The sequence below is a fragment of the Rhinatrema bivittatum genome, chromosome 1 (genome assembly GCF_901001135.1).
Source record: "Rhinatrema bivittatum chromosome 1, aRhiBiv1.1, whole genome shotgun sequence".
Taxonomy (NCBI): domain Eukaryota; kingdom Metazoa; phylum Chordata; class Amphibia; order Gymnophiona; family Rhinatrematidae; genus Rhinatrema; species Rhinatrema bivittatum.
Genome location: NC_042615.1, coordinates 200,874,296 through 200,899,828, shown reverse-complemented (window position 1 = coordinate 200,899,828; position 25,533 = coordinate 200,874,296). Strand labels below are relative to the sequence as shown.

Here is a 25,533-nt window from a genome sequence, read left to right as displayed (position 1 = left end):
TACCGCATCGCACAAACAAATATTGCAACACACATTTTGTTGTGCCTTTCATCGATTCAAATGATATAAATTCTTCAGAAATATCAAATTTGCAGTGAATTTCTCTGACTCTGTATGTAATACCGTTCCCCAAACCCACCCTAACTTGAATGTGCCCATCTACAGTGCTACTTAGAGAGTCCCAGTCACCCTATTAAAGTGCTCGCTCTCTCTCCACACGATAAGGGTGCGGTTATGCGATAAAAACATTTTTGCCCCAGTAATGCAAGGACAACATAAAGAAAAAAAGGTGTAGATTTTCAGATGTAAAATCCCGCGTTACTCTACTGCATTCGTGCTAGCAGACCCTCATTTATCCCAGGCCAAGCAGGATGCTAGTCCTCACATATGGGTGACGTCATCCACGGAGCCCTTAAGCGGGAAAACTTCTGGCAAGTTTCTAGAAGCTTTTAACTGGCTGCCTGAGGCTACTGAGCATGCCCGGCATGCCATGATATTCCCTGCTACAGGGGTCTCACTCCAGTCTTCTTTTTTCCGCGCTGCTAGCTGCATCGTGGTTTCCAGGAGCCCCGTGAGTTACCTCACAACGACAAACTTTAAATTTTAACTTTTTACCCTTTACGGGTCTCGCTCGGTTTGTTACCGGCTGGTGACAAACATCATACTCTTTTTCGATAAAAAGGAATCCGAAATCATCGACGGATGTCGACGGAGAAAACTTCCGGATTCAAAAAATGTCCGGCCTGCAACCGGACTATGTCGATCACGGACCCGCACGTCGAGCGCGTGCGCTGTTTGGGTGGAGACCATGATATCGCCTCTTGTGCCCAGTGTCAAGAAATGACGGTGAAAGGTAGGAAACTTCGCCATGAAAAAATGGCTCAGATTTTTCAAATCCGGGCATCGCCGTCGCCTTATCTCCTCTCAAATTCCTCCTACTTGCATACTAAATGTAAGAATGCCCTAACACATTTTGATGAATGCCTCGATAAGTAAGATAGAAGTATAAATAGTGCTATTTATCAGGCTAAGTAAGATAGATGGATAAGTCTCAAATAAATAGAACTACTTATCTAGATAAGTAGTTCTATTTAAGACTTACCCTGCAATGTTAGCTGGATAGGTAACACTTCAAAGATTTATCCGGCATACTACTTGTATATCTAATAAAATATCCAAATGTACCTGAGAGATTGAACCTTGGAAAGTGTTAACTTTTTACTCTTGCCCCTGCTCTCACCATGGTGCTTGCTTCTGCAAACATACTATTCTTGCATATTTTTACTTCTAATTTTAAAAATATAAACATGGAGATTTTATATGCATAATTTACAAGCATTTACCCCATGTAAGTTGGGTTTTACACGTATAAGTCGAGAGATTTTCTAACATGCGTGGCTATGACATGACCAGCATTACCAATTAGTCTACCAGTTTGCCTAGACAATCTGCTGGTCATCGAGACCCTCCTGGCTCTTCAGCTTCAATTCCCATTTCTCCCAGACTCCTGACCTAGTCAGTATTTCACTTTTAAGACATTTACAATCAATTACGCCAGATAAAGAGCAGGTGTAAATATGCATGAGTAAGCTACCAAATCTACATGCTTAAATCTCTTATAAAATAGCAACTTGCATGTGTAAATGTTGGCCTTTCATGGAACGCTCCTAGACCATTCTATTTTTACGCACACCTTTACTTGCATGTGTATGCAGTAGGTTTCTAAAATAGCATATGCACAAGTATATGCAGATTTTTATGCATACAACATTGAAAATTCAACTTTAAATATAAAAGTTTATGTACAGGAAAGATGCAGTTCAGAAACAAAGATTTTGTAGAATAAAGAATTCATCCTCCTACTACCTTAAACAAAGCATAGCGCATGTAACTGCTAGTATGTTTACCATGTCAAAAAAGCAAACAGAATGTTGGGAATTATTAGAAAGGGAATGGTGAATAAAACGGAAAATGTCATAATGCCTCTGTATTGCTCCATGGTGAGAACGTACCTTGAATACTGTGTACAATTTTGGTCGCCGCATCTCAAAAAAGATAATAGTTGCGATGGAGAAGGTACAGAGAAGGGCGACCAAAATGATAAAGGGGATGAAACAGCTCCCCTATGAGGAAAGACTAAAGAGGTTAGGTCTTTTCAGCTTGGAGAAGAGACGGCCGAGGATGGATATGATAGAGATGTTTAAAATTATGAGAGGTCTAGAACGGGTAGATGTGAATCGGTTATTTACTCTTTCGGATAACAGAAGAACTAGGGGGCACTCCATGAAGTTAGTATGTGGCACATTTAAAACTAATTGGAGAAAGTTCTTTTTCACTCAACACACAATTAAGCTCTGGAATTTGTTGCCAGAGGATGTGGTTAGTGCAGTTAAGTGTTGCCGTGTTTAAAAAATGATTGGATAAGTTCTTGGAGGAGAAGTCCATTACCTGCTATTAATTAAGTTAACTTAGAAAATAGCCACTGCTATTACTAGCAACAGTAACATGGAATAGACAGTTTTTGAGTACTTGCTAGGTTCTTATGGCCTGTATTGTCCATTGTTGGAGACAGGATGCTGGGCTTGATGGACCCTTGGTCTGACCCAGTATGGCATGTTCTTATGTCTCAAATGTCATGGGGGAAGACATGTTAACAAGCAGTTTCTCACATATGGTCCTACTAGAACAAAAATAAACCACTTACCTCATCCTCTTTCATACTTGTTTCTTGGTTCTGCTCTGCTTTTTCATGTGCATCTTGCTCATTGCACATGTTCCCTATTATAAAAAAGACATGACTTTATTAAAGATTATGAGCTTAGATGAAAGTAAAGGAAACTGACTGACTTCTCTATTCTTCTGAAACTATTATGGGATCTATAGGAACATTCGTTTTCAATTTTTATTTTATTTTTCCTGGAAATTTATTAGTGTTTATTACAAGAAGAAAAAAATGATATTTATTTGGAAAAATGGCAAGTAATTTTCTTCCATTTATTTCTTCTATTTTTATTCTTGTAATAAACACTAATAAATTTTAGGGGGAAATAAAATAGAAACTGAAAATGAAAGTCTCTAGGGATGTTATATCTGTAGGGCAGATAGGATCTTGATAAGGATACTCAGAAGCACAGTGCCCAAACCTCTTGCTGAAGCACTGGCTCATTAATACATCAAAATGAAAAATACCCTCTACTGAGACACCAGCATCTCTTCCTACATCACACAATATTCATTCAGTCTCCCATCCAGGTATGAAGCCAGAGTAGCTCTCTCCAGCCTATTAGATATCATAGACTAGAAGAATGTCAGTGGAAATACAGAGGAAAAAACATCTGTCATCTCCATGGACAAAAAATGGCAGCAGTAGCATGGGCAAGCCTATGCATGACCCAAAAAGTCTTCTAGGCTTTTAAGTGACGACACCCACTTGTGTGGTTGATCATCCTGCTTACCCCTTGGAGAAACACAAATATAGCTTTACTGAAAATGTATTTACTTTTTTAAGCTACCCATTAATCATTAAACGTTTAAAGTGAAATAGCAATGAGATCAATCCTAGAATATATATCATATCAATACAGAACAAATGTACATTTGGATAATATATCTACCTCTAAAGTTGCAAACACAATGGATATATATCTCAGAAACATAGAAAAGTCAACAGATAAGGGCTACTTGGTCCACCCAGTCTGGCCACTGATACCTACCTTCTGTTCTGTAACAGATCCTACTCAATCTCAGATTTCCTCTCTTCCTTTCCCTACTACCACCATCTGTTTCTGTATATTACAAGCATTCATGAAATCTGTCCTACCATCTTTGCTGAAAGTTTGCTCCAGGTGTCCACATTTCCTCACATTCCTTTTCAAAGCCCCTGCCCACTCACCCAATATCAGTTTTTTTTTTAATGACTGCTTCTCTTGGAGCTTTTAATTCTATGGCAAATGGCACCTTTTGGTAACTTAATAAAGATTGCTTGAGATCCAAATGTCTGTCATCTCTCTTCTTTCTTTCAGTGTTTGTATATTCTGCACTCTTTAATTCTCTCTATCGGGCCGATTCAGTAAAGTCCGAGGGAGAGCGGGCGAATGCCCGCTCAGGCCACTCGCCCTTGCGCGCGATTCAGTATTTAAATGAGGCCCGGTGGAAGAAACAGGCAAAAGGAGGCGCTAGGGACACTAGCGCGTCCCTAGCACCTCCTTTTGGCCCGGAGCGGCGGCTGTCAGCGGGTTTGACAGCCGACGCTCAATTTTGCCGGCATCGATTCTCAAGCCCGCTGACAGCCATGGGTTCGGAAACCGGACGCCGGCAAAATTGAGCGTCCGGTTTTCGACCAGACAGCCGCGGGCCGACTTCAAATTTTTTTTTTTTTTACCCTTCGAGACCTCCGACTTAATATCATGGCGATATTAAGTCGGAGGGTGCACAGAAAAGCAGTTTTTACTGTTTTCTGTGCACTTTCCCGGTACCCGAAGAAAGGTAGGCGCTAATTTCTGAAAGCAAAATGTGCGGCTTGGCTGCACATTTTGCTTTGTGAATCGCGCGGGAATACCTAATAGGGCTATCAACATGCATTTGCATGTTGAGGGCGCTATTAGGTTCGGCGGGTTGGACGCGCATTTTCGGCCCCTTACTGAATAAGGGGTAAGGGAAAACATGCGTCCAATGGCGGGTTAACAGTGCGCTCCGTTGGACTGTTAACCCGCCACATCTAACCCGCCACATCTAACTGTTTTTAGATGTGGGCTCCAAAGTTAGATACAGTATTCTCAAGGTGGGCTCTCACCAGAGTTTTGTATTGCTGTATTATTTCTTCCCTTTTTCTGCTAGTGATGACTATTTACGCATACAAGCACACCAATAGCCTTTCCAACTGCTTTGTCTACGGATTAGCTACCTTGAGCACATCATGTCCTTCAGGCTGTTGTTCAATTTCATTATTTTACTAAATTTATATCACGCCATACCGAACAAACACCTAGGGATGGTAACTTTCAAATGGGCGCATAGACGCAAATAAACGTGTATATAGGTACGTGGGCAGATATGCAGCAATTTTATATCCTGCGAGCACATACATCTGCATGTTATAAAATAGCCCTAGTACACGTATGTGTGATCCTAAGTTTACAAATATGTGCACACAGCAGTGCAATGTCTGCTTTGAGCCATGTAAGTGAGGGAATTTTATAACAGGCATGCATCCACACCATGACCAGTTTCACCAGTTCGTCCACCAGTTTGCCCGGTCTACAGCTAGGATCTCTAAACCCTCCGGGTTCTTTAGTTTGCACTCCTCCCCCTCCAGTTAATCCAGACCCCTCAAACACCTCAGAGATGCCTGGAAATAGAGACTTACACCTCTTCCATAGCAGAAGTAACTTTACACTAAAATATACCCTGGCGTGTGACCAGGCGCATAGATACTTGCACACACATCTTGTCGTGATTAGCCAAACTCTGCTTTCTGCTTGATACACTGGTAAGTATACAAAGTGGGCCAGAGGTCAGTGATTCTGCAATGTAGAGATTAGCATTATTAGAATATATTTAGTTTGTCTGAAATGTATCACAGCTGTGCAGGCAGATGTTAATGTCAGAAGTCTAGGGTTGGGATAAAAGAGGGAAAAGTGTTAAAGATTACAAAGGAAAGATGTTCTGACATGCTTAACAATGCAAATATAAAAGTATTCCAAAAAGTAATTATCTATGCTTGTTTAAAACAAAAAAAGAAAAATGGAAATTTACAGGTCAAGATGACCTAAGAATACAGCGATATATAATTCATGCTGATTTCTAGAGTATAAGAGAAAAGGCTGTTCCTGTGATTTTTAGAACTCTGCCTTTGACTTGCTCTGTCAGAGATTCTCTTGGTATGCACATATCAAATCTGTAATACTTATTGGGTGTGATCATTATTTCATTTACGTTAGGAGAAGGCCCAGGGATCTAATAGTTTTTAAAGTTTCCACAGATGGTACCATAAACCCTTTATCTTGGACGACTGCATTCCATACTGCTCCTTCGTCTTCTCTGCTGTAAGTATTTCCATCTTGTTTTTTCTTCACTGTTATTTTTTTTTTCTTGTGTGGCATTATTGATGTGGATCCTTGTCTCTCCTCTCTTTCACTCTCCTTTCTCCTTATGGTCCGGCAGCTGTTGTACTCTTTCAATAAGGTGAGTGTTTGTATTTGTCTGTATTTGGTGTATTTTCAACTATTATGTTTTGGATTAAGATATCTTTTTGTTTCAGGTTTGGTTTGGGTGCACCTAATTTTTGATTATTCCCTACCTACATTTTACCAGTTGTACTCCAGTAACTGGGACTGGTCATTGGGTATCCTAGATTGACCTGTAGTAACTGGATGACCTAGGGTTTGATCAGTTAGAAGCTATTGATTAAGAGTTAAAAGCCCTTTTTGGTAGTTCTGTTATGGCTTAGCAAAAGATTGATATTGCTAGTGTGGTCGTTATATTTCTTCTTTTTATTGCTCTGGTTCATATGCTTGTGTATGTGATTATGACGGATGATTGTAAAAGAGAAGAGAGCAGAGACAGCATCACTTGGCATAACCCTTAGGAGTGTTGGGTGACTGCTTTTGATTGTTTGCAGATATGAATAAGATACGTTTGATTTAACTTTTTTTTTTTTTTTTTTACAATGGAAGGATGCTCTTCTTTGCTCTTTCCACAGCCAAATATATCTTCTCGTTAAATGTGGGAGAAATTCAAGCCTGTGACTGTAAAATATTTTTAAAAATGGCATTTAAAAACTAAGGATAATCTTAAATTGCAATTTCCAGAGGAAGGCAGTTTTGACTGGAATAAAACAATATTTGAAAGGGGTATTGAACTCAGCTTTACTGGATGAAGTTGGTAAATTTCAGATGTGGTGGCAGGAAGCATACTTGTGTAAGCAAAATTAATTAATGAAGGATTTAAAGATACTATGCAGAAAACAAAAAATGACTTTAGAATTTACTAAAGCCCAATTAAAAGACTTAAGAACAAAAACATAAGCCTAAGGTAACAAGGGATGAAAATCTACTGCCATGGTATTCTTCCGCTTCATTATATCCTGTTAAACAATTAGAGACTGTATCTAAACTTGTTGAGTCACCTCTAATTGCTCCTGAAGTAGATTTATTAGCGGCTCCAGCATATTAAGGGGGATATTTTGAGATGCAATGAGCTCCTGTAATGCATCATGATCAGTCCCTAATAGTTATGTTAGAAGCCCTGATTATACTCTCCCAGGTCCAAAGAGCAAAGTCCTTTGGGCTAAATATTGCACCTTTAGCCAGAGTGGTTCAGATTCCCAAGTAGTCACTCCACAGTCAGATGCAGCCAGTTCAAGCAGCTAGACTTATCCTCATTTAAGTATAAGCCCAGAAACTGAGAAACTGAGCAAAGCCTTAAATAACTTAAACAACTTCATTAGAAGAAATAGTGTCATCTCCACATCTGGGACTTGAAAAATGTTGCAGTAAATTTCATGATTGTAAACATAATTCTCAGAGAAAAATCACTGAAAGCCAGAGACTGCTCAAAAGGAAACAAGAAGGCATGTATCCTTTACGTGAGGTACCTAGTACCACCTCAGCTGCTAATAATGGTGTACAATGTTCCTTGGTCATATAATGATTTATTGGCTATTAAAAGTTCATTACCAAATTTTAGAAGTATTATTCAGGCGTATGCTCTGACATTTAGGGATATCAATCAGCTATTGATATTAGTTTTGCCACGTGATGTGCGTGACCATTTGATTGAAAAAGCTAAATGGTCCTCAGGGGTAAATCTCCCAATGAATCTGATATGCCCCAGTTGTCACCAAGTTGAGGATTTACTTAAAACAGCTTTAAGAAAGTTTTCTTCCTAAAACAGATCAGTCTAAGATTACAATGTGTAAAATGTTAACTACAGAGGAGCCAGCTATTTGAGCAGGTTAATGGAATTGGGCCAGATTTTAAATGTTACACGCGCGGGGTACATTTGTGCGTGCTACCCAGTGCGCAGAAATGTACACCCGATTTTATAACATGTGCGCGCTGCCGCTCGCATATTATAAAATCCAGGGTCAGCACACGCAAGGGGGTGCACACTTGTGCACGCCGAGCCCAAGGGGAGCCCCGATGGCTTTCCCCGTTCCCTCCAAGGCCGCTCCGAAATCAGAGCGGCCTTGGAGGGAACGCTCCCCCCACCTTCCCCTATCTAACCCACCCCCCAGCCCTAACTAAATCCCCCCCCTACCTTTGTTGCAGAAGTTATGCCTGCCTGAAGCAGGTGTAACTTGTGCGCGCCGGCCGGCTGCCGGCGCACCATCCCCCGGCACAGGCCACTGTGCCGGAGGACTTGGGACCACCCCCGGACCGCCACTACGCCCCTGGCCCCGCCCATTTTTGAAAGCTCCGGGACATACGCGCGTCCCGGGGCTTGCGCACGCCGCCGAGCCTATGCAAAATAGGCTCGGTGCGCGCAGGGGTAGGTTTTCGGGGGTTACGCGCGTAACCCTTTGAAAATCTACCCCATTATTTGTGACATATTCAGGAACTGATGTTCCTGCAAAAGAAGCTAACCAGGAAGCTTTGACAAATTATTTTTTATGGGGCTTAATCCTAAATTGAGAAAGCAGCAAATGCATGCATCACTTGGGCAAAAGAAACTCAGTCTAAAGTTTGCACAACTGCACAGACTTGCTATGAACAAATGATTTCAGCCAAGGCAGTGCAAGCTGATAACGTAATGGCTTTATAAATAAATCTGTTTGAAAATGCTTGTGGGGCACATGGAGGTGGCAGAGGAAGAGGCAGAGGAGGATTCAGAGGAAGAGGAGAGATTGTCCGGTGTCTTCTCCCTTGCAATTACTGTCATGAAATTGGACATTGGAAAAGAGATTGTCCTCTCTTGGCACCTCTTTCGCCACCTACAATGGAATAGTCATTCTATACTCTCACCAGCCACCAAACCATTTAGCACTGATATAATGAAAATGCCATATGCCTACTAAGAGTGCACGGAGACTGTCAGGAATTTTCCTGCTCTTATTCTGTCTTCTGTTCTTCAATTTTAATCTATGTTTGTCCTGTCAGTCTCTGGAAAACCTGTTAAATGCCTTGTGGATACCAGAGCTTCTGGTTATACATTACGAACTGAATCTGCATCAGCAATTCCATTTACAGTTGAGAAGGTAAAGGTTGTGAGTGTAACTAATAATGTGGAGACCCTCCCTCTGTCCTGTTCAGTACCTGTACATATAGGTTCTCTGTAAACATCACATGCCTTTTTCCTGTCATCTTCTTCGCCTTTGAACTTATTAGGAAAGGATTTATTATGTAAATTGAACTGCACCATTTCTTGCTCTCCTAAGGGATTTTTCTTACCTTACCAGAAGAAAAATTTTGTATGGTATAGTCAGTTTTGTATACAGCCCCTTCAGCTTTTTTGGGGCCAGTTTCATCTACATGTGTGCATCCCCCTGATATAGATCTTTCATAAGTGTCTGACAACTTGTGGGCTAAAGGAAGTAATGATGTAGGGCATTTACATATTGATCCTGTGGAGATTTCAGTTAATACAGCCAAAAGGTTGCCATGGAAACCACAGTTTGCATTGAAACCTGAGGCTGTAGAGAGAATTCAGCCAGTGATAAGGGATCTACTGGCTCAAGGGGTTTTAATAAAATTGTTGCTTGCAGATTCAATTTGCATTATTCTATATTGCCTATGTTGAAATCTCATTCTGACAAGTAGAGGTTTGTACAGGATCTCCATTGGATTAATGATGTGGTTTCACCTAGCACTCCAATAGTACCGGATCCTTACATGCTCCTATAATCCTACCTGAGGCCCAGATGTTTACAGTGGTAGATTTATGCTCTACCTACTTTTCTACTGAAATTTCCCCCAAGTCACACTATTTATTTGTGTTCTCGTTTGAAGGTCAGAGGTATACCTGGACCAGGTTGCTCTAGGAGTTTGTGCATTCTCCATCTATTTTTTCATAAGCCTTACACATGGTTTTGAAGTCATTCATATTTCCATGTCATATTGTATTTCAATATATTGATGACCTTCTTATGTGCTCAGCTTAACATACATTGTCACAGTTAGACAACCCAGCTGCTCATTCACAGGCCAATACAGTAAAGTGCGGCCGCGGTTACCCTGCTTCTAACCCGCTTTCTACTCACAATTTGGCCGCATTAGTCCAACCTGCGATTCACTATCCCTTTTAACCCATCCTTACCGCCTCTTTAAATCAACGGGTAACCCTTTCCACCCGTGGCCCCGATTATCGCTTTTTAAACCTGCAGTTTTGCCACGCATTTAACCTGCTAATTTGCCGCCTACCCCTACCCCTGCGTTAGTGTGGAGCGTCAGGCAAGCCGAGACAAAATTTCACAGGCCACGGAGCAGCCCCAGCCAGCCCCGCTTCACTGCCTGACCCCCTAACTCCCCGGGACAAGACCGAAGTGAATCGGGCAAACTTTCCGCCAGCTCCCGCTCACCTGCCCTGGCCGCGTCCATCTCCCGCACTGACAGCTCCGGAGCAGCCCCGGTCTTCTCTCCCCTCCTCCCGGGGACAGCCGGCGGCGACAGCGGGCGCTCCCCATGGCTCCCTATTCTTTAAAAGGTAATGTGCACGCTGTGACCTCGGACGTCGCACACCGTGACCTCGGACATCCAGCCGGGTGCTCAGGTCACGGATGCGCGTTGGACGCGGCTTGCATTTGCATGCCATTTAAATACAGTATCGAGCGGTATGTGATCCAGAGTGTGCGTGCAGCGAACGCGGGTGCGCCCGGCACTAACGCAGCTCTTTCTACCACACCTTACTGTATCGGCCCGTCAGTTAGCTACAGTGGGGCTCAAAGTGTCTAAGAATAAGTTACAACTTTGCACTCTGACGGTCATTTATCTGGGTTTTCAAATATCACAGGATTCTCATTCAATAACATCAGATTGTGTACAGGCTATATTAAACATCCCACAGCCTGTTACTTTTAAACAGTTATGGTCTTTTCTAGAATTAGTAAATTTCTGCAGATTATGGATCTTGCAGTTTGCTGAATTGACATGCCCACTGTATACTTTATACTTTGTTACAGGGAGCTCAGATTTCTTCCTCATAGCTAATACTGTGGAATTCAGAAACAGAGAAATCCTTTTCTGTGTTAAAGCAATGCCTAGCATCCACCCCAGCATTAGGCCTTCCAAATTATATCTTGTCTTATTGTTTTGCCATGAACAAGAGGGAGCTACGTCAGGGGGTCTTAATTCAGCCTCATGGAGGACATCATAGATCTAAAGAGGTTAGGACTTTTTAGCCTGGAGAAGAGACGACTGAGGGGGGATATGATAGAGGTGTTTAAAATCATGAGAGGTCTAGAACGGGTAGATGTGAATCGGTTATTTACTCTTTCGGATAGTAGAAAGACTAGGGGGCACTCCATGAAGTTAGCATGGGGCACATTTAAAACTAATCGGAGAAAGTTCTTTTTTACTCAACGCACAATTAAACTCTGGAATTTGTTGCCAGAGAATGTGGTTCGTGCAGTTAGTATAGCTGTGTTTAAAAAAGGATTGGATAAGTTCTTGGAGGAGAAGTCCATTACCTGCTATTAAGTTCACTTAGAGAATAGCCACTGCCATTAGCAATGGTTACATGGAATAGACTTAGTTTTTGGGTACTTGCCAGGTTCTTATGGCCTGGATTGGCCACTGTTGGAAACAGGATGCTGGGCTTGATGGACCCTTGGTCTGACCCAGTATGGCATTTTCTTATGTTCTTATGTGGTTATTTATTACATCGACTAGATTCAGTTGCTCAGGCACTCCCTTACTTGATTGAAAACTGTAGCAGCTGCTGCACATCTTGTTGAGATGGCCCAGCCTTTTGTTCTAGGTCACAGTTTACATTTATATATCCCACATTCTGCCATGATTTTGTTGAACCATTCCAAAACTCAGTTACTATCTAATGCATGATTTACTCATTATAGACTTTTACTTACAGGACAGCAGAATTTAACTACTCATCGGTCACCTCCTTTAAATCCTGCATCACTGCAGCTCATCCCAGAAGTTGGAAACTTGCATGTTTGTGAAGATGTAGTGCAGCAGAATGCTAGATTTCATCCTGATGTTTTATATGTCCCTATTCAAAATTCAGATATCTTTTTTGTGGATGGCTCCTGTAGCCATGATCCTTCAGGAGCTTTGATTGCTAGTTATGCTATTTGTCTCCTGTTCAGGTGATGGAACCAGGAAGGCTCATTCCACAGTGTAACTAAGCTCAGATAGCAGAATTAGTGGCATTAAAAAGAGCCTGTCAGAGAGCTAAAGATGTCATAGCTACCAATTATTTATATGGCTTCTCAATATGCCTTTGGAGTTGTGCATAATTTTGCAGCTATGTGGAAGAGCCGAGGTTTCGTTACTTCTTCTGGGTCTCCCATTAAAAACTCTCAATATGTAAGAAATGTATTAATGGCTATGTTTTTACCTAAACAGTTAGCTGTGGTGAAGTGTTCCAGATATTCCAAAGAAGATTCCTTTGAAGCAAAAGGCAATGCCATTGCTGATGCAGCAGCACGTGGAACAGCTTGGACTTTGCTTCATAACACACATTGAACTATTTTGTTTTCTTATCACATACCTGAGCAAGTGACCTTACAACATGGTGCTGCTCATGAGTATGCATTGTGGCTGAAACAAGGAGGCACCAACGCACCTGATGGTTTATGAAGGGGCCCAAGTGCATTGCCTGTTACCCCTTCTAACATCTTTCTTGTGTAAGGTAGTTCATGCCCATTCCTATTCTAGCAAGAAACATAGAAATGACGGCAGAAGAAGACCAAATGGCCCATCCAGTCTGCCCAGCAAGCTTCACACATTTTTTCTCTCATACTTATCTGTTTCTCTTAGCTCTTGGTTCTATTTTCCTTCCACCCCCACCTTTAATGTAGAGAGCAATGATGGAGCTGCATCCAAGTGAAATATCTAGCTTGATTCGTTAGGGGTAGTAGCCGCCGCAATAAGCAAGCTACACCCATGCTTATTTGTTTTACCCAGACTATGTTATACAGCCCTTATCGGTTGTTTTTCTTCTCCCCTGCCGTTGAAGCAGGGAGCTATGCTGGATATGCGTGAAGTATCAGTCTTCTCCCATGCTGTTGAAGCAGAGAGCCATGCTGGATGTGCATCGAAAGTGAAGTATCAGGCACATTTGGTTTGGGGTAGTAACCGCCGTAACAAGCCAGCTACTCCCCGCTTTGTGAGTGCGAACCCTCTTTTCTTCTCCCCTGCCGTTGAAGCAGAGAGCTCTGCTGGATGTGTGAAGTATCAGTTTTTCTTCTCCCCTGCCGTTGAAGTATCAGTTTTTCTTCTCCCCTGCCGTTGAATCAAAGAACTATGCTGTATATGCATTGAAAGTGAAGTATCAGGCTTTTTTGATTTGGGGTAGTAACCGCCGTAACAAGCCAGCTACTCCCCTCTTTGTGAGTGCAAATCCTTTTTTCCACATTTCCTCTTGCTGTTGAAGCTTAGAGCGATGTTGGAGTCACAGTAAGCATGTGTATGTTTATTTAATAAGGGTATTGACTCCAGGCAGTAGCCATCATTCTGGCGAGTCACCCACTCTTCATTGGCAGCATCTTGACTTTATGGATCCACAGTGTTTATCCCATGCCCCTTTGAAGTCCTTCACAGTTCTGGTCTTCACCACAACCTCCGGAAGGGCATTCCAGGCATCCACCACCCTCTCCGTGAAGAAATACTTCCTGACATTGGTTCTGAATCTTCCTCCCTGGAGCTTCAAATCGTGACCCCTGGTTCTGCTGATTTTTTTCCTATGGAAAAGGTTTGTTGTTGTCTTTTGATCATTAACACCTTTCAAGTATCTGAAAGTCTGTATCATATCACCTCTGCTCCTCCTTTCCTCCAGGGTGTACATATTTAGATTCTTCAATCTCTCCTCGTACGTCATCCGATGAAGATCCTCCACCTTCCTGGTCGCCCTTCTCTGTACCGCCTCCATCTTGTCTTTGTCTTTTTGAAGATACGGTCTCCAGAACTGAACACAGTACTCCAGGTGAGGCCTCACCAAGGACCTGTACAAGGGAATAATCACTTCCCTTTTCTTACTCGATATTCCTCTCTCTATGCAGCCCAACATTCTTCTGGCTTTAGCTATCGCCTTGTCGCATTGTTTCGCCGACTTCAGATCATTAGACACCATCACCCCAAGGTCCCTCTCCTGCTCCGTGCACATCAGCCTTTCCCCTCCCATCGAATACAGTTCATTCGGATTTCCACTCCCCATATGCATGACTTTGCACTTCTTGGCATTGAATCTCAGCTGCCATATCTTCGACCACTCTTCCAGTTTCCTTAGATCCTGTCTCATTCTCTCCACTCCTTCCGGCGTGTCCACTCTGTTGCAGATCTTAGTGTCATCCGCAAAAAGACAAACCTTACCTTCTATCCCGTCCGCAATGTCGCTCACAAAGATATTGAACAGGACCGGTCCCAACACCGATCCTTGCGGTACACCACTTAAAACCGCTCTCTCTCAGAGAAGGTTCCATTTACCATCACACATTGTCTTCTGTCCGTCAACCAATTTGCAATCCAGGTCACCACCTCGGCACTCACTCCCAAGCTTCTCGTTTTATTCACCAGTCTACTGTGCGGAACCGTATCAAAAGCTTTGCTGAAATCCAAGTATATGATATCGAGCGCTCTTCCTCGATCCAATTCCTTGGTTACCCAGTCAAAAAAGTCAATCAGATTTGTCTGACAGGATCTTCCTCTGGTGAATCCATGCTGCCTCTGGTCCATCAATTCTCCTGACTGTAGATAGTTCACTATTCTCTCTTTCAACAGTGACTCCATTACTTTTACCACCACTGAAGTGAGGCTAACCGGTCTGTAGTTACCAGCCTCCTCTCTGTTCCCACTCTTGTAAAGCGGGACCACCACCGCTCTTCTCCAATCACTCGGCACCACTCCCGTTTCTAGGGATCTATTGAACAGGTCGCACAGCGGTCCCGCCAGCACATCTCTGAGCTCCCTCAGTATCCTTGGATGAATCCCATCAGGCCCCATGGCTTTGTCCACTTTCAGATTCTTTAGCTCTTCCCATACATTATCTACTGTAAATGGATTTTCCTCTGTTCCGCTTCTCTCCAGTTTCCTGTTGTGTAGAGATGGTCCTTCTCCAGGGTCTTCTTTAGTGAACACAGAGCTGAAGTATTCGTTTAATATTTCTGCCATTTCTTCGTCTCTCTCCACATATTGATCATTTTCATCTTTCAATTTCACTATACCACTTTGGACTTTTCTCTTTTCGCTGATGTATCTGAAAAATGTTTTGTCACCATATTTTATCTCCTTGGCAATCCTCTCTTCCGCTTGACTTTTTGCCAACTTGATTAATTTCTTAGTCTCCCTCAGTTGAATCAGATATTCTTCTTTGTGCTCCTCCCTTTGGTATCTTTTGTATTTCTTGTATGCAGTTCTTTTAGCTTTAATTTTGTCAGTCACCTCCTTTGAGAACCAGATAGGTTTCATTTTTCTTTTGCTTTTCTTTACATTTCTAACATATAGAGCAGTTGCCTTGGCGATTGCTCCTTTTAGATTGGTCCACTGTTGATCCACATCTCTCTCATTTTCCCATCCATTTAGTTCTTCCTCTAGGTACTTCCCCATTTCCTCAAAGTCTGTGTTTTTGAACTGTAAAACTCTGGTCTTTGTGCTTCTTTTCCATATTCTTTTAGTGATATTAAACCATACCATTTGATGATCACTGGTGCTGAGGTGGGCGCCCACCTTGACATCAGAGACGATATCTCCATTATTGAGCACTAAGTCGAGAATAGTTCCTTCTCTTGTGGGTTCCAATACCATTTGTTTGAACAAAGATACTTGCATGGCATCCACTATTGCTCTACTGTTTTTAGATTCTGCAGATGGGATTTTCCAGTCTACATCTGGCATATTAAAGTCACCAACGATCACCACTTCCCCTTTCTTACCTATCTTATGGATGTCTTCAACCAGATCTCTGTCCAGCTCTTCCTTTTGGTTTGGCGGCCTGTAAACCACTCCAATATAAATGGATGCTCCATCATCTGTTTTTAGGTCGACCCATAGTGCTTCTTCCTTGCAGCTCAGATGCTTGGATATTATTTCTGACATAAAGAGCCACACCTCCCCCTTTTCTATCCACTCTGTCCTTCCTTAACAAGTTATAGCCTGGTATTGCCGTATCCCAATCATGAGATTCTGTGAACCATGTCTCTGTGATAGCAACGATGTCCAGTTCTGCCTCTGTCATTAGGGCCTGCAGATCTGGGATTTTATTTCCCAAACTATGAGCATTTGTAGTTATAGCTTTCCAGGTACTCTCTTTACGGTTATTGCTTTTCCTGTACTCCTTATGAGGAGTACAGGAAAAGCCAGGAGTAATGAAAAGCCAGGAGTAATGAAAGAAATGCTCACTCACTGCTGGGCTCCTAAGTTGGGGGTCTATAGTGCAAAATGTGGTCAAAAGATGTTCTGCTTGCACAATCCATAATATAGGGAAAGTGTTATAGGTTGCATCCTCACATATGACCGTTCCTTGGGGCCCATTTGTGAGATTGCAAATTGATTTTATTGTAATGATACAGATGTTACAATGGAAATATATTCTCACGGTAGCTTGCATTTTAAGTGGGTGGGTCGAGGCATTTCCTATAGCTAAGGCTGACACAGAGACTGTTGCAAAAAAAAAACTGTTAAAGGAACTTATACCTCGCTTTGGAATTCCTGAAGTTATTGAAAGTGACAGAGATCATCATGTTGTTGGACAGGTGATACAAGAATAGGGTAAAGCATTAGGGATTAAACTATATTTACATTGCCCTTACATACTGGAAGCCTCCAGCCTAATTGAGTGGATAAATCAGAATCTTAAAATAAAACTGGCTAAAATATGTGATAAGACTTCTCTTAAGTGGCCAGATTCTTTACCTTTGGTTTTGATGAGTATAAGAAAAAAGCCAAATAGTAAGCATGGACTAATTCCACATGAGATTTTGTTTGGCAGACCTATGCCTGTACCCACCATACCTAAGTTGCCAGTGGATTTGAATTTTGCACAAGATGAACTAATTCTACAATTTGTATCACAGTTGCACCATCAAACCAAGAAAATTTGTCAGCAGATTACTCCTGTCTTCAAAGAGCCACCAAATACCAAGGCACCAGACGTGCAGCCTGGAGACACTGTCTATTTCAAGGTATTTAAATGTAAGCATTGCCTGAGCACTCGTTGTAAAGACCTTTATCAAGTACTGTTGGGTCTAGATCAGTCCATGCCAGTCACTGTGAAAAGAAAAAAAGCTTCTGAGATAATACAAGCTATCGTTATCAATGGAGCTGAAATTGCCACAGGTCCTGTGAGGCCAGAATCGAATGACTAAAGCTAGAAACATACTTGAGGAGTAGAAGAAAAGGGGCTGCCCAGCGGGGTCCCTTGATTTCTAATGTGTCGATCCAAGTGTTCTTGCTGTAGCGTGTGGTAAAAAGGCAAAGATGTACCTGGTGTGGCAGTGTTTCTTAATGCACTGGCCAATGATCACGCCATTCATGTTTTCTGTCAGGAATGACTATGAGCAGATCACTAAGGCCCATCAAAGCAATATTAACCTTACAGACTGCTGGATTTGTTCAAGAATACCATCTTCAGCTAAACACTCATCTTCATCTTTGCAGGCAGTGCCAACAAATTTTACAGATCCTAGCATCACTCAGGTGCTAACACATGCAGGTAAAACTGTTCCACCTACAGGAACAGACACTACTGAACTGATGGCTCCTGCAATGTTAGCTGAGTGGTGTCATCAGTAAATATCAGAAAAGCAGACTGTGCCTTACAATACTGATGATGATTTTCCCCAATGCCATGAAACTATGACTACTTTTGCAAATGACACTTACATGGTTCCTCCTAGGTAGCAATCTAATGGCTCATGTGTGTTGGTAATTAAAGGTAATGGGTGCTTTTGCCAGTAAATATATTAAAATGATACTTTTGCTAATGTAAGAGGAAGTTTATAAGCAATTTGGATCTTTCGGACATTATTTAGTTTTGCCAAATACTGGACATTTACATCTAATGCCCCTTTCATAACTCATGCACCTCCTTATTCGTCTACAGTGCTATGTCAAAATTAGGCTTCCCATACATGAGTATGCATGGGTTGTATATCTCCCTACTCATCCAAACAATACAAAAGGCCATGCTGGGATTAGTACTCCAGGTATATTTTATATGAATGGGAAAAAAGCTTTTAAAATATATTATGGGAATAATAGTGAGAGGATTACCCTGGGCTATGCTCTTCCCAATTTCTCAGTTCATTGTTTTCAAAATTTGACCAGACAAATTTCTAAGAATTACCACCCAAATATCCAACTCTATAGATGAGTATGACACTCTTAAGGCTTTTATAAAGGTTCTCGTTACTGGAGGAGTTGGTGTGTATGATCTCCAAACTGCCTTTATGAATTTGTCTTCAGAAGTAGAACAGATGGCCCATGAAAGTATTGCAACCCTATCAGAGGAACAAGGGGAAATATCTTCTTTGGCTGGAGTTGTAGAGAATAATCGCATGGCATTGGATATTTTGTTAGCACAATAGGGAGGGGTTTGTCAAGTAATAAATGTTTCTTGCTGTGATATATTGATCAATCAAGAGAAAATGATCAAATACTACTTTGAATGATTTGTCTCAGCAAGTTAATGGTTTACAAAATGAAATAGGAAATGGAATTAGGACTTCTTGGGAATAGGATCATGGAATGGAGGGCTAGGCAAGCATATCACAGGATGGCTATTGGTAATAGTAGTCTTTTTAGTGGGCATATTGCTTTTTTGCATGTATGGGCAATTTATTTTTTATCCCACAAGAAGAAACCTGTCTACTGCATGTACTATTATGGCACTCAAGATTTTTGAGTTGTCCACTGCTTTACCTACTACCTTCATGCCTCAAATAGAAGAAATAGATGAACTTGCGATGGCAGCTCTTGATGAAGAAACCGCTACAGTGTAACTGACCCACTTCTAAGATCTAACACAAGAGACAAATTGTCGTGATTAGCTAAAATCTGCTTTCTGCTTGATGGGTGATGATTCAGATGAACTGAATCAAATCACGGTGAACCTGGAAGATGTGGTAAGCCTGATCGATAAACTGTTGAGCAGTAAATCACCTGGAGCAGATGGTATACACCCCAGAATTCTAAAAGAACTAAAAAATGAAATTTCAGACCTATCTCAATTTGTAAACTCTCATTAAAATCATCTGTGTACCTGAAGATTGGAAGATGGCCAATGTAACCCCGATATTTAAAAAGGGATCCAGGGGTGATTCTGGAAACTATAGAACGGTGAGCCTGACTTCAGTGCCGGGAAAAATCATGGAAACTGTTATACAGAATAAAATCACAAAACATTTAGACAGACATGGTTTGATGGGACATATCCAGCATGGATTTACCCCAAGGGAAATCTTACCTCACAAATCTTTGAAGGGGTGAATAAACATGTGGACAAAGGTGAACCGGTAGATGTGGTATATTTGGATTTTCAGAAGGCATTCGACAAAGTCCCGCATGAGAAGCTTCTAAGAAAACTAAAAAGTCATGGGATAGGAGGTAATGTCCTTTTGTGGATTGCAAGCTGGTTAAAAGACAGGAAACAGAGAGTAGGATTAAATGGTCTGTCTTCACAGTGGAAAAAGGTAAACAGTGGAATGTCTCAGGAATCTACACTTAGATCAGTGCTTTTTAATATATTTATAAATGATCTGGAAAGGGGTACGATGAGTGAGGTGATCAAATTTGCGGATGTCATAAAATTATGCAGAGTAGTTAAATCTCAAGTGGATTGTGATGAATTGCAAGAGGACCTTGCAAGACTGGAAGATTGGGCTTCCAAATGGTAGATGAAATTTAATGTGGACATGTGCAAAGTGATACATATAGGGAAAAATAACCCTTGCTGTAGGTGACACAATGTTAGGTTCTATTTTAGGAGTTACCACCCAGGAAAGAGATCTAGGTATCATAGTGGATAAAACATTGAAATTGTCAGCTCAGTGTGCTGCAGCAGTCAAAAAAGCAAACAGAATATTAGGAATTATTAGGAAGGGAATGGTGAATAAAATGAAAAATGTCATAATGCCTCTGTATTGCTCCATGATGAGACCGCACCTTGACTACTGTGTACAGTTCTGGTCACCGCATCTCAAGAAAGATATAGTTGCACTGGAGAAAATGCAGAGAAGCGCGACCAAAATGACAAGGGGCATGGAACGGCTGCCCTATGAGGAAAGGCTAAAGAAGCTAGGGCTGTTCAGTTTGGAGAAGACAACTGAAGGGGAATATGATAGAGGTCTACAAAACCATGAAAGGACTTGAACAAGTTAATGTAAATCGGTTATTTACTCTCTCAGATAATAGAAGGACCAGGGGAAACTCCATGAAGTTAGCAAGTAACTCATTTAATATGAATCGAAGAAAATTCTTTTTCACTCAACACATAGTTAAGCTCTGGAATTCACTGCCAGAGGATGTAGTTACAGCAGTTAGTATAACTGGGTTTAATAAAGGTTTGGGTAAGTTCCTAGAGGAAAAATCCATAAACTATTAATTAATGAGCAACAGTAGCTCATGATTTATTTAATGTTTGGGTTCTTGCCAGGTACTTGTGACCTGGATTGGCCACTGTTGGAAACAGGATACTGGGTCTGATGGACCCTTGGTCTGACCCAGTATGGCATATCTTATGATCTTATGTTTAATGTTAGGTATACAAATTGAACCAGAGGTCAGTGATTGCACAACGTAGAGAATAGCAATTAAAAGAATATATTTAGCTTGTCTGAAATGTTATCACAGCTGTGCAGGACAATGTTAACGTTACAAGTCTGGGATAGGATGAAAGAGGAAAAATGGTTACATAGTAAAGATGATTTGACATGCTTAGCAATGCAAATATATAAATATGCCAAAAAGTAGTTATCCTTGCTTGTTTAAATTAAGAAAGAAGAACTGGAAATTTACTTGTCAAGATGACCTAAGAATGCTGAGATATGTAATTCATGCTCATTTCCAGAATATAAGAGAAAAAGCTGTTCTTGTGATTTTTTAGAACTCTGCTTGACTTGTTCTCTGTAAAAGAGTCTCTTGGTATCCACATATCAATAAATTGGTAATACTTATCAAGATAACTTGGGTGTGATCATTATTTCATCTAAGTTAAGAGAAGGTCCAGGAATCAAATATTTTTTATTAAAGTTTGCACAATCTCTTGGCCCTGCCCTGGAATGCCCACTCACTTCCCACTCACTTCCCATATTCGCCCCTTTCTTTCCCGATGCAAGATATTCATGCATCAGGACTGTGCGCACATGTGCAAGGCTTATAAAATTGGGTGGACACACACACCTGCTACATATGTGTGCCCATCTCCCAATTTTGGCATGCGCATGGCATTTAAAATTCACCTTTAAGTGGGGTACAATAAATAAAACAAAAAATTATATTACATAAAAATATACAATCATTAAAACACATTATAGAAATATATATATATATATATATATAGATCCAAAAAACCCCCAACGTAATTACGTGGGAGATACCTAGCACCCCTTACATATGATAATCCAATTTAAATACCCCACAAAATTTAAAAATATCAACTTTTTTTATTAGTATTTTGACATGCACCTTACAGATATATTAATACAAAATTGTATCACATACATTATTATTACATACATTAAAATATCTAGTTAGTCCAATGAATGTTAGCCCTCAATTTCTCACCTGATTGCTAAACTCAATCTTACCCTCATTGGACTATTATCCTCACTGTAACGTTGTACTTGGTCTCCTGTAAATGAATCCACCACTTAATTATTAAACAATTTTATCTGCATAGCCTAATTTTATCTGCATAGCCTAATCTGGCATCGTCTTGAGACGATGCCAGATTAAAAAGCATAATTGAGCCATTTTTTGAAATCATTAATTTTTAAAAATAGCCTTAAATTTGGGGATTTAATGGAACAAAGAAAAACCCTTTTTTTGAAATTACTTAATAGGTTCACATTCATATTCGGGAGTTTTCTAACAATTAAATTTTGGAGCTACTTAGCCGGAGTGAATTGAATGTGTTGGTCTGAATCCACTCCTTTAAAGTTTAGGTAGGAGTGGGTATCAGGAAAGAATTTTTAAATATTGTGGTTTCAGTTGTAATTATTAATGAATCATCATGGTATATTTTTGAATATTGATGATAATAAATAATGGGTTAATGAATATGTTTGAATGTTGTTGAAGAGTGGGCATACATATAATAATGGATGTTAGGGGGGAATGATGCTAACAATTTGTCTTAATACAGTTGTGTGATTTTCAGATATATGGAATAGAAGATATTGGTCTTTGTTGATGTTTGGTCTCTATGCAAGTATTCCCCTGAAGAAGCCAACATTGGCGAAACAAGGTCCTTGTCGGGACGGAAGATGGAACCATCAAAATAGAATACACCACTAATTTCTTTTAAGATTGATGGGCATAGCAGTGGTAATTAGGCTATGCAGATAAAATTGTTTAATAATTAAGTGGTGGATTCATTTACAGGAGACCAAGTACAACGTTACAGTGAGGATAATAGTCCAATGAGGGTAAGATTGAGTTTAGCAATCAGGTGAGAAATTGAGGGCTAACATTCATTGGACTAACTAGATATTTTAATGTATGTAATAATAATGTATGTGATACAATTTTGTATTAATATATCTGTAAGGTGCATGTCAAAATACTAATAAAAAAAGTTGATATTTTTAAATTTTGTGGGGTATTTAAATTGGATTATCATATGTAAGGGGTGCTAGGTATCTCCCACGTAATTACGTTGGGGGTTTTTTTGGATCAATATATGAGCAGATAGCACTTGAGGAGACGATAGTGCCAAAAGTTTTTTTGTTTGCTATATATATATATATATATATATATATATATATATACACACACACACATACAGTTTATTCACACACTCACAAATATACCATAACATTACACATACTTACACAATCACAATCCAGTATCAGCCAGCAACCCTGACTCAAAAACCATCTCTAAATCACACTTAATATACTAAACTAAAAGCTTCCTGGAACAATTAGGGCTTTACCAACTTCCTAAAATACATATAATCAATTTCTATTAGAGCCTGCAAGGATAGCAAATGTTGCTTACCTGATGTAACAGGTGTTCTCACAGGACAGCAGGATGTTAGTCCTCACAAATGGGTGACATCGAGGATGGAGCCCAACCACGGAAAACTTCTGTCAAAGTTTCAGGAACTTTGACTGGCCCCTACTGGGCATGCCCAGCACGGCACCAACCCTGCAGCCAGCAGGGATCTCCCTTCAGTCTTGTTTCAAAGCTACAGGCAGTGCCGAGAATAAAATAAAAACGAACCCAACACCGCGGGGTGGCGGGCGGGTTTCGTGAGGACTAACATCCTGCTGTCCTGTGAGAACACCTGTTACATCAGGTAAGCAACATTTGCTTTCTCACAGGACAAGCAGGATGGTTGTCCTCACAAATGGGTGAGTACCGAGCTGAGGATGTCCGAACATGCACCAAATGTACCCAACGGCGTGCAACAGGCACAATAACTGGGGTGAAATTTGGTAGAGGGCATCCGCACCCTACCGGGAGGTGGAAGGGTGTTGGTACATCATGCTGGAAAAAGGTTACGCAAGACAGACTGGCCGAAGATGGAATCCTGTCTTCCAGCTTTGTCCAAGCAATAATGGGCTGCAAATGTATGGAGGGAACTCCAGGTGGCAGCCTTGCAGATGTCAGGAAGCGGCACCGATTGAAGGTGTGCTACTGAAGTCGCCATGGCCCTCACAGAGTGTGCTTTGACATGGTCTTGGAAAGGAATGCCAGCCTGCTGATAGCAAAATGAGATGCAGTCCACCAACCAGGAGGAAAGAGCCTGCTTACCCACAGGTTGCCCTAACTTGTTAGAATGGAAAGAGACGAATAATTGAGTGCTGTTCCTGTGGGCTACTGTACGGTCTAGATAGAAAGCTAGAGCATGTTTACAGTCAAGGGTATGCAGAGTCTGTTCCCCGGAGTTGGAGTGGGGCCTGGGAAAGAAGATAGGTAGTATGATGGATTGATTTATATGAAACTCCGAAACTACCTTAGGTAAGAATTTAGGGTGAGTGCGGAGTACCGCCCGGTCCTGCAGGAGTTTAGTGTAAGGCGGATAGGTAACTAGGGCCTGTAATTCACTAACCTTGCGAGCTGAAGTGATAGCCAAAAGGAATAACACTTTCCATGTGAGATATTTTAGGTCACAGGAGTGAAGAGGTTCGAAAGGAGGTTTCATAAGGCGACCAAGAACCAGATTAAGGTCCCAAGAAGGGGCCGGAGGGCATAAAGGTGGCTTCAAATGGAGCAAACCTTTAAGAAAGCGTGTTACAAGGGGTTGTACTGAAATAGGGACACCCCGATACCTTTATGGAAGGCGGCTACCGCACTGACATGCATTCTAATGGAAGAGGTCTTTAGACCTGATTCTGATAGATGCCAGAGATAGTCCAAGAATTTAGAAATTGGACAGGAAAGGGGATCAAGGGACTGAGAAGTGCACCATGATGTATACCTTTTCCATTTGTAGGAATAAGATTTTCTTGTGGAAGGCTTTTGTGAAGCGATCAGGACATGAGAAACTGAATCCGAAAGGTTAAATGGCTGAAGGACTAACCTTTCAACATCCATGCCGTCAGGGACAAGGCTTGGAGGTTGGGATGGAGGAGGCATCCATCGTTTTGAGTGATCAGATGCGGGTCCTTTCCCAGAGGAATGTGCCTGCAGATGGAGAGATCCTGAAGTATGGGAAACCACACTTGGCGTGGCCAGTGCGGTGCTATCAGGATCATAGTTCCCCTGTCCTGACGTAGCTTCACGAGTCTTCGACAGAAGAGGAAGTGGAGGGAATGCATAAAGCAGACCGGTTGTCCACGTGAGGGAGAATGCATCCCTCGGCCGAGAGTGCTGGCTCCGAATGAGAGAGCAGTAATTGTCCACTTTGTGGTTCTGAGGGGACACAAAGAGGTCTATATGGGGATAACCCCATTTGTGAAACAGAGAGGTCGCTACCAAGGGATCGAGCGACCACTCGTGTGGTTGGAAGACACGGCTCAGCTGGTCTGCCAATAAATTGTCTGCTCCCGGCAAGTAAGTGGCCCTGAGGTACATGGAGTGGGAGAGGGCTTCTGCCCAAATCTGTGCAGCTTCCTGACACAGAAGGAAGTAGCCTGTGCCTCCCTGCTTGTTTATGTACCACATGGCCACCTGGTTGTCCGTCTGAATTAAGATTGTGTGGTTCGATAGGCAATCTTGAAAAGTCCTGAGAGCATATCGGATTGCTCTCAGTTCC

General features: G+C 41.4%; 1 protein-coding gene and 1 long non-coding RNA gene across 2 annotated transcripts in view; one reads left to right on the top strand and one right to left on the bottom strand.

Annotated features, from left to right (window-relative positions):
• Positions 1-25,533, bottom strand: part of BOD1L1 (biorientation of chromosomes in cell division 1 like 1) — a 441,087-nt gene that overhangs the window by 69,601 nt on the left and 345,953 nt on the right. Inside the window, 1 exon segment of the mRNA XM_029590831.1 lies at positions 2,705-2,778. Within this exon segment, the coding sequence (XP_029446691.1) occupies positions 2,705-2,778 (74 nt within the window).
• Positions 5,866-17,294, top strand: LOC115085161. Its single transcript, XR_003854749.1, has 3 exons — positions 5,866-6,044; positions 6,163-6,183; positions 17,186-17,294. It is a non-coding gene; the product is annotated as an uncharacterized LOC115085161 (long non-coding RNA).